At 33.5% G+C, this 10779-nt stretch overlaps 1 protein-coding gene across 1 annotated transcript; it reads left to right on the top strand.

The window, feature by feature from the left end:
* The first annotated feature begins 5464 nt into the window (after nucleotides 1-5464).
* LOC143597558 (uncharacterized) lies at nucleotides 5465-9112 on the top strand. Its single transcript, XM_077076039.1, has 3 exons — nucleotides 5465-5556; nucleotides 5598-7377; nucleotides 8387-9112. Exons 1-3 carry the CDS (start codon nucleotides 5465-5467, stop codon nucleotides 9110-9112), a joined length of 2598 nt encoding a protein of 865 aa, XP_076932154.1.
* The last annotated feature ends 1667 nt before the right edge of the window (nucleotides 9113-10779 follow it).

Genomic DNA, 10779 nt, shown 5'->3' on the forward strand with positions numbered 1-10779 from the left:
AATGTCGCCAAATCACCTAAATATATACCATTATTACACTACACAACCTTATCAAGTCTCTCAAGTTAACATTACCCGTTTTAACCGTTCTTTATCCATAGGGATTTCTATATTCCCCGTCACACGTACTTGACAATTGTGCCGGACTCTCATTAAACACGTTTCATATCTAGCCTTCCATATACATCTTACTAACTCCAAAAGATCCCAAACATTGAAAGCATATATCACGGGAATCTTTTACACGACGCTTTAACCTGCCAAACATCCGTCAAAACCTAACCTGTTATCATTGCAACAAGCACAAAACGGGAGTCAAGGTTTAATTATATTTGTGGGGATGTGGAAATGTGAGTTATTCAACATAAAGCGCCCCTCCCTTTCACACACACACACACTGCTTAAGGTTTTAGGAAATATCAAAAGGTTAACAACCCATCTCTTTCCATGTCTCATCGAATCTCACACACGCGCACACTGCTTTAGATTTGGTCTGCAGTAAATATGTCGGAGGGAGAATAGGACACCCCAAAAAAGGTTTTTTTTTTTTATTTTTTTATCATGCCCAATATATATTTTATCTTTAATATTGGCTGATAATAATATCTTATAAAATTGTTGTTACGTTTCCATCTTTTACATTATTTGTTTTCGTTGGGCCTCCTTCAGAAAATCTTAACGGAAGTTTTTTTCCGAAATTCAAACTTATACTTTAGGGTTTTTGATCAAGAATCGGGAGAAGGATACAAGTCGATTGATGTAAAATTTACCTTGAATTAACAGTGTTCCAAATGACGAAATAGTGCTTCAATTGGGGTTTTTTTTAATTAGACTTCCTATTAACAAAATTCAAGTCGTTTGGAGCACCATTATGAGATTAATTTTACATCAATCGACTGATATCATTCATCTAATCAAAAGCTTTAAAATATTAGTTTGAAATTCGAAAAAAAATTAACGGAGTTAAGTTTTTTTAGATGGAGCACCAATGAAAATAGTGTTAAAGTTGGTGGCAATAATTTTCTGAGATGAAATTATTATCGGTCAACCTAAAATATGCGGAATTAATAAAATACATTTTCCATTAAAAAAACACGCTATTTGCCCTTAACAAGACTTCAACACTCAACACAAGGAGGGATGCCATGTTTAAACACCTTACCATCAGACTACAAGCTCTTTAATTTGGTAAATAATATTAAGGGTTGTTTGGTAGCCTCCGGTCATTAAGAGGCTGCATATTAATGGTTCATAACATCTTAATTGAATAATAGTTAAGAGGTAACCTTAAGTTTGAATGGTTAAGAGGCTATCTCTTAACCATTAAGATGTGTGAACCATCTAAAGAGAGGTTATGAACCTGTTTAAACACCTAACCATCCATCACACTACATCTTAAGATGTTATAAACTATTAAGATGTAGCCTCTCATTAAGAGGTTACCAAACAACTCCTTAATGTTATTTACCAAATTAAAGAAGTAACCTCTTAACCATTAAAACTTAAGGTTTTTGTTATGATTTAGGCGTAACCTTAAGGTTTGTCTTATAAGTGCATTATTAGAAGAAACAATAACATATTATTCTTATAAGGCTTTGTGTTATGAGACACATAAGAGAGGGCATGAGGAGGCTATCTAAGCTTGAGCGATCGCACATACCACTAGACACCAACACAGAATAGGGCGCCGATCATGGGTGTTGAGGGTCTAGTGGTGGAAATGAGGTGATGTTGTTAAATTTTCTATAATTTTATAGTATATACATGTTTTTGAATTTGAAATGTGATACCCTTACTGTATGCATATCATTTTTTAAAGTATCAAGGTGTGATCCGGTGTATAAATAAAATTAATATACTAAACATATAAATAATTAGAGTAATTACAGTTTTAAACAAGGGTAAAAATAAAAATAATGTAATAATAATTACTCTAGTTTAAAATTTACAGTGTAATAATAGTTATTTCAGTGTTAACACATTTATTCTAATTATGTGTACACTTATTACGATAAAAATCATTTGTATTCGATGCAAACCCTAAAATATCATAAACCTAAGTTATTTCACACTAACATAATTTTCTTGTTTTTTTTCGTCCAAATTTGTTACTGGTGTTATTAAACTTGATTAAAATTGAATAAAAACCATGTCATTCACGTTGTAAAAGTATATGGTTTCCCACCTCTTTTGTCTTTTACCCTTTAATAAAAGTACGCAAATCGCAACCCCTCACCCCCCTTACAAATTATAGTTTATACGACATTTCACTACTACACAAATAGGCATTAGCCACGAAATTTTGCTACGGAAAAAATCCGTCGCAATTTTTGCTACGGATTAGCTATGGAAATATTTTGCTACGAATGTTCCGTTGCAAAAAAAAAAAAATTTGTAGCAAAATCCGTAGCAAACTTGAGAAAATAAATATTGTAGAAATGACCTCATAAAAATGGTAGCAAAACCCGTAACGAATTTTAGAAAATAAGTATTATAAAAATGATTTCATAAAATAGGTAGCAAAATTCGTAGCAAACTTAAGAAAACAAGTATCATAATAATGATTTCTAAAAATTGGTAGCAAAATCCGTAGCAAAATCTAGAAGGTAAATGTTTAAAACCTCATAAAATAAAGTTTAGTAAAATCCGTAGCAGAATTTGTAGTAAATTTGATAAAATAAAAAAAATTAAAAAAATATATTAACATAATACTCGTTGTAAACTGAGTAGCAAAAAAAGAAAAAAAATCAAACTAATTTCAAAAATCCGTAGCAAAGTTCATAGCAAAATATTAGAGAAAATTTGTTTTGAATTCGGTTATCTTCAAAAACCATAAACACATACAACTGGAATCTATATATAAATATATATGTTTCTAATCGACTACCTTAATATAAGTTGACAAACATAATGATAATGTGAAAAAAATATAGTTCAGGTTGCTTTAAAAAGAAGCAGATAATTTCAACCATATTGAATAGAAACCGATGATTCAATAATAGGAAAAACTTATTTGGTTGTTCGTTTAGTCGTTTCGAATCACGTGATTTGTTGTGATACCAAGAACGGATGCCATGCCACATTGAATTTCTATGTTAAGCGACGGATTAAATTTGAGATTTTGGTTCGATATATATATATATATACTAGAATATATGTTTGTTGGTCAACATTAAAAAGTTCACTAATGTAGTTAAATTTGAATTAAAAAAGATTTATTATTTATATTCTAGATTTTGGTTCGATATATATATATATATATACTGGAATATATGTTTATTGGTCAACATTAAAAAGTTCACTAATGTAGTTAAATTTGAATTAAAAAAAAAGATTTATTATTTATATTCTAATTTAAATTTAAATTTAAATTTAACCTTCTCTTTATTTTTTTGTTGTGTGTTTGAATTATCCTATTGTCGCCACAATTGTAAATGTGTGAATTAATATCATACAATCATTTGTTTGTGAGATTAATTATATATGCCATGTGTTAAAATAGGATAATTGGGCCGGCCGGTTAGGAGGATGAAGAGAAAAGAAGGCGGTTGATAAAGATTAAAAGAAGTAATTAATAGTTTATTTTAATTTAGATATGTTATTTGAATTCTTTAGAATTATCGGCTAAGGGGTTTTCTTAGTTTGAGTCATATTATAGGTCTAGCCTTATAAATAGTTTGGTCTTGGTTTATTTTTTGTATTCCAGTTTTCGTTTTGTTCTAGTAATAAAAGTATTTTTTCCGTTTACGTACAACCGATCGTAGCCTGGTGCTTCTTGTTCGACCGAAGAACCACTTGTGAATTTAACACCATCATCACAAAACAATTGTATCATCTTGGATTAAAACACATAGCCGTCTACAGTTACTGATAGAAAATTAATATATTGAGGTACGTTTTTTGTTCTATGTTTCAGTAGTTTTCTGATTATTTATTCGTTCTTGGTTTGGTTTGTTTAAATATATTTTTCAACATAAAGTTAGTCGACTGTTAGATCATTGTTTATTTCAGTTGTGTTACTTGTTATTACAATCATTGTTTATTTCCGTTGCTTACTCGTTATTACTTCTAGTTCATTATTACTTCTAGCTATATATATGTTTTAGAAATCAAAATATATATCAAATAGATCTACCATCAAGCTCATTGGGCTCATGGTTTATTTAATGATAATTTAGTGTGGTGCAGTCATAGTCATATTGGCAACCCCGTTAGAAATTTCGACTCATTTGCTACTTTTCGCATGTTGACTTCGTCAATTTGACTAATGATGCATTAATGGATGCAACTTTTGATTGAATACAAATTCTTTCTTATAATGAAAGATAGGTTTCGATAGTTTATTGTAAGGATGGTAGTGAAACCCTAACTTGATGGGAAAACCCAAAACCCGACATAATTGGGACGGATAATACACATCCCAATAGGGTTTGGGATTAGTTTTGAAATTTTTCGCGTGTTTGGGACGGGTTTGGGATTTATATATACCCGATTACCCGATAGCATTTACCCATTTACCCGATTATGCTCCCGACATAACTTTTTATATATTTATTTTAAATATAAGTATATTTATATATTTATATATACATATATAGCGTATACACATATAGAGATTTCTTGAATATATTTTCAATTAATCAAAAACGTCAGGCGTCACATTTTCAATTAATCAAGAAATCCAACTGTATATTATCTCATTCTCCCAAGATTTAATCTCTTTTTTTTTCTACAGTATATATTCAAAGTAATGACAGTTTGTAATTTGAATTATTAAGTTTGATCTAATATCTGAAAGTTTTTTTTGTTCAAAACCCGATAGGAAACCCGAAACCTGATGGGTATCCTTGAAACCTGACGGGTAATTATCCGATAAATACCCGACGGGTTTGGGATAGACTTTATTAAACGGGTATGGGTTTCGGAATACCTAAACCCGACTCAATGCCATCTAAGTTATCAAAATTTATTATTTAAAAGAAGTTCGAATAAATATGTTATTTAAAAGAAGTTCAAATAAATATAAATATATTATGACTAGCTAGCATACCAATCCGTTGCATATAATAGGTTCACTATTAAAACTTTAGTTATATAAATGTTTAGTAAGATTGATTTGATACACATTCTCTTTAAAAGAAAAGCCTATAGGTTTATTCATTTGGTTAGGGGTGTTCACAGTGTGGAAATGTGAAACCACTTAATTGGATATCGGTTTGGTTTCATGTTCTTTTGTTAATACTTCTGGTCTGTTGGTTTCAAAGCGGTTTACATTTTATACCGAAAACCTATCGTAAAAAACCAAACTAGAATGTAAGATTATATATATATACATATACACACACACACATATATATATATAATTTAATCTAAACAAATACAATTACAAACTTGCTTAATTGTTTTTCTTAACATAGTTTTGCAATGACTTTGAATTTTAGGTCTGACACTGACTTTATTAGGCATGGAGTGGTTTACTGATCGAACATGGATGTACAAAAGGACCAATAGTGATGGATCTTCTAGTTTGGAGTTCTATAACAACTTGAACAAGTGGTTAGACTTGTCTATTGTAAAGAAAATGTTGTGGATCAAAGGGTGACTAAGAAACGTAAGACAATACTTGACATCAAATGTCCTTGTTTAAAATGTCAAAATGGCATCTACAAAGATAGAGAAACCGTTCAAAAACACTTGCTTATGAAGGGTTTTATGCCTCTATACTACACATGGAGTGAACATGGTGAAGAGTCCACCCACAATGCAGGACATTCGTCTGCTACTATGGAAGTTGTTGGTGATGACAATGATGGTTGTAGACAGATGGTGTTGGATAGTATGTATTCATCTGGTTATGATCCAACAACACACTTAAATCATGATTCAAATACTTTTGAAGGAGATGCACCGAATTCAGAAGCAAATGGATTCTATGACATGTTACAAGCTGCTGATGAGCCTTTGTGGGATGGGGAGAAGGGCACACATTGTTCAAAGTTACAATCCGCCACAAGTTTTTTGAATTGGAAATCACTTTACAATGTATCTACTGAATGTTACAACCATAACATTTCCATGGTTAAGGCACTATTGCCTAAAGGAAATAAACTGCCCGAAAACTTTTATGATACAAAGAAGAGTTTAGAAAAGCTTTGTCTTCCTAAAGAAAGGATTGATGTTTGCAAAAATCACTGCATGTTATTCTATAAGCAAGACAAGACTTTGACACAATGTAAATGGTGCGGTGAATCTCGTCACAAGAGTGGGCAAAATAAGGTACCACATTTGGTGATGACAAACATACCGATTGGTCCTAGACTTAAGAAGTTGTATATGACTATAAAGACTGCAAAAGATATGACTTGGCACCATGATCACAAAACAAAAGACGGTATCATGTCACATCCAAGTGATGGTAAGGCTTGGAAACATTTTGACTCAAAGAATCCTGACTTTGCAAATGAGATACGTAATGTTCGTCTTGGGTTATGTACCGATGGCTTTAACCCAAATAACACGAACTCAAACCCTTACTCATTATGGCCTGTCTTTCTTACAATCTATAATTTACCTCCATGGATGTGTATGAAAGACTCGTTTGTTAAACTGTGCTTGGTTATTCCTGGGCGAAAGAGCCCGAATCAAAACTTGGATGTGTTTCTACGGCCGCTAATAGACGAGTTGAAAGAGTTGTATGAGGAAGGCCTTGAAGTTTATGACGCTTACCGTAAAGAGAATTTCACTATGAAAGCTATCCTTCTATGGACGGTAAGTGACTTTCCCGCCTATGCAATGTTATCTGGTTGGAGTACACATGGTCACTTGGATTGCCCATACTGTATGGGAGACACAGAATCTTTTCGGTTGCAGGCCGGACGCAAAGCAAGTTGGTTTGACTGTCATCGGAGATTTTTACCTCCATCACACCCTTTTCGTAGAGATAAAGATGGATTTCGGGCTAATAAATCTATTCCACCATCATTTGGACCTCCGGTTGAGTTAGATGGTTGGAAAATATATGAACAAGTTTATGACATTCCAAGTGTCTATGAGGGTGCACCGTATAACACAAAGGATAGACTTTCAGAATTTGGTAAAACGCATAATTGGGTAAAGAGAAGCATTTTTTGGGAGCTTGAATATTGGCCGATGTTGTTAATTCGACATAACCTTGATGTATTGCACATTGAGAAAAATGTTTTTGAGAATCCATTTCAAACAGTCATGGATACTGATAAAACAAAAGACAATATCAATGCAAGGGTGGATTTAAAAGAAATTTGCAATCGGCCATCGTTGCATACTTGGGAGGCAGGCAATAACAAATACAAGAAACCGAAAGCATCATATACTTTAACCAAAGATCAAGTAAACGAGGTATGCAAATGGTTGAAAACAATAAAGTTCCCTGATGGGTATGCTTCAAATATAGGAGGATGCGTAAACATTGATAAGGGTACTTTTTACAGCTTTAAAAGTTATGACTGTCATGTGTTTATGCAACGACTACTCCCTATTGTATTAAAAGAGGCATGTTACCAAAACAAATATATGAACAAATAATAGAGTTGTGCACATTCTTTCGTGTAATATGTTCAAAGGTTTTACATGTCGAGGATTTAGAAAAACTAGGAAAAAGTATCATCGTAACCATCTGTAAGTTGGAAAAAATCTTCCCACCTAGACTCAATGGAACACCTTGTTATACATTTGACCAATGAAGCTCTTCTTGGTGGTCCTGTGCAGTTCAGATGGATGTATCCATATGAGAGGTAGCCATTTTAACTTAAACAAATTACTCATATGACATATAAAACGTTACGAAATTGCTAACATTTTCTTCAATTCGTCTTTTAGGAAGTTGGGTCGACTGAAAAGAACGATTCGAAACAAAGCAAGGGTCGAAGGTTCTATTGTTGAGTCATATCTCGTAGATGAGCTTTGTAACTTTTGCACCTTGTACTTTGAGCCGACAGTTAAGACACGATTGAATCGTGAGCCTCGCAATTTTGCCCCTGATATTCCTTGTTCTTCGAGTATCGATTCCCGGTTGAGTATATTCAAACACCCATCTCGAAGATTGTTTGATAAGGGTGGAAAAAATGAAGTTCTTACTGATAAAGACAAACACAAGGCTCATACTTATATATTGCTTAACTGTCAAGAGCTTCACGAAACCATATTGTTATTTGATGAACATTTGAGAGCTTCATTCCCGAACTCGGACCAAGCGACACTCGATAAGAAGAAAGAAAGCTCATTTGCTAAGTGGCTGTAAGATCATGTAAGCATAAGACTAAAAGTATTATATACCCTACCCTAGTAGTTAGCTAATTTATATCATTACATGCTTGCTAACATAACTTTTTAATTTTTATGAATGTAGGTTATGAATTGCCCTGGAAAAGAACATTTGAAAGATATAGCACAAGAGCCTCTCACTTTTGTTCAGTCACATAAGGGCTATTTGGTTGATGGTTACAAGTTTCACACACAAACATCTCGAGTTACCCAAAATTCTGGTGTGTGCGTGAAAGGGGCTTCTTATAACGGAATTGAAACTGACTATTATGGAATGTTGGATGAAATTCTAGAGGTGGAATACCATAGCAGGCTAGGAAGTTGTGTTGTGGTTTTGTTCAAATGTACATGGTTTGATCCCGTGAAGGGTGTAAGGGTGGACCCAAAGACTAATATGGTTGATGTTAAGCCCAAGGCAATAGGATGCGTTGACGACCCGTGTATCTTAGCATCACAAGCACAAAAAGTGTATTATACACCATATCCTTCAAAAGAAAAAAGATTAAAAGATTGGTGGGCTGTTGTTAAGACGACTCCAAGGGGAGTTTATGCACTAGCCGAAGATTCTAGTGAAGTAGGCGATGAGGATAATGAAGACGAAGAGCATTTCTTTCAAGATAATGAAAGGTTAGTATGTACATCAACTAATGATTTGCTCCCTATTACTCATATACAAGGAAATATAATAGAGGAAGTCAACGATATAAGTGATGATGACCGTGAACAAGCTACCTTTGAAGATGCTGATTTAGATGATGATGATGATGACGACGACGACGATAATGCGGAAGAATTTGAATATGAAGATTAGTTGGTTTATTTTTGAAATTGCGTATATATGGTAGAATATAATGGTTTTTACTTATTTTTATTTTTAACTTTTTTTGAATAATAATTGATGTGTTTATATATATATATATATTATTTTTATTTTATGGAATTAGCTGTTACACAACAATATTATTCCTAAAAAGTGGTCAAATAACCGGCATGAGTCTCTACGGCACACCCCATCATGCGTGACCAAGGGAGATCAGGAGCGGGGGACACTGTTCCGTGGAGGTCACATGTGCCACGTAGACCACCCTCGTGACCATCCGTGTAGTACCGGAACTAAAAAATGGCATTATGTATATTTTCATTACGTTCGTTAATGACCAAAACTAATACGAAACAATAAAAACATTGCACCAATAAGATGTTGCCAAGTGGTTCAGAAGGATTCTTGTAATATCAAAACTCTAAATTGTTATATAATAATAATAATAATAATAGTAGTTATGGTAAAAAGAGGTGTTAGGATATTGGATCTATGGTTCACATAAACAAATTTTAAAACGAAGTTTTAAAAAATTAAAAAGACTTGTTCTCCTCATCCGCCCGCCCTACTGCAAAACTAACTTCAGCACCAGTACACCACAAGACCTGGAAGTTCGGAACTCAAACCACGTTCGCACAATGGCCATGTCTCGGTACTCACAACCCTTTATCATGTTTACATTTTTTCTGCACTGCTATCTGCTGCACACTTCTATAATTTCACCTGGCCTTTAAGTTGTGTGAGAATCATAGGTGACTTTTGCATTATAACAAGACTATAGGAACCCAATATTTCATTCGTCCGTTTTTCTGGAATTGGTTCCGACAATTACATTTCATGTATTTTGAAAACTGATTCAGCAGGCTTTTTAATTTTCATGGGTTCTCGGTTCCAGTCTTGTTCTGCTGGGTACAACCCCTCTTAGATGGTTTCCCGTTTTATGTTAAATTTTAGAGTCGGTACCCGAACCTTTTATTGAATACGGGCCTGTTCCATGTGTGTTGAAATTTGGACCAATGAAATGCTCACCCCTAGTTTTGATTACTTAATTATGTAATGTAATGTATTAATTTTTAATGTTCCCATTTTAGGAATCATATAAGGAACTTGTTATAAAGAAGTATGGAGACGATGCTAGCTTATACCCGGAATTTGATATGGAATTATGGTCAAGCATTGTAAGGGGAAAGAAAAAATGTCGGTTGTACGGGACTAGCAACATCGCCGATCCATATTTCGTGTTGACTGGTGCACCATCAAAGCCAAGTACAAATGGTTCCTTTCCATTGGGGAGAAGTGATAAGGTTTGTATTCTCCTTTAGAAAAGAACAATAGAGCTTGGTTTTCTTTTGGCCCAACATTTGAATGCGTGAACTATGATTTGAAAAAATAATAGGGGTGGTTTTTTTTATAGAGCATTGAACGTTGATGTGCTATTATGGTTGATGTTTAAATTTAATTTACAGGTGCTACAGTTGGAGGATAAAATAGCTGAGTTGGAACGTGAAAAAATAGCGGAGTTAGAAAGAGAAAAGGTAGAGAAACGTGCTATGTTGGAGAAAATTGAAGAACAAGCAAGATTGTATGCTGAAATGAACGAGAGACTTCAATTGCTGTCCCAAAACCAGCTACAAAACTTTCCACCAACTTAAGATATA

Source organism: Bidens hawaiensis, unplaced genomic scaffold (assembly GCF_021521415.1).
Source record: "Bidens hawaiensis isolate Kalapana, Puna unplaced genomic scaffold, B.hawaiensis_p1.1 tig00048517_1, whole genome shotgun sequence".
Taxonomy (NCBI): Eukaryota; Viridiplantae; Streptophyta; class Magnoliopsida; order Asterales; family Asteraceae; genus Bidens; species Bidens hawaiensis.

Bases quoted from the DNA above. Each gene is read 5' to 3' on its own strand.
- LOC143597558 (XM_077076039.1), top strand. From the start codon at position 5,465: ATGGAGTGGTTTACTGATCGAACATGGATGTACAAAAGGACCAATAGT. The intron at 5,557-5,597 runs GTTAGACTTGTC...TGTGGATCAAAG, and splicing joins TATAACAACTTGAACAAGTG to GGTGACTAAGAAACGTAAGA. The intron at 7,378-8,386 runs GTATGCAAATGG...TTATGAATGTAG, and splicing joins CCAAAGATCAAGTAAACGAG to GTTATGAATTGCCCTGGAAA.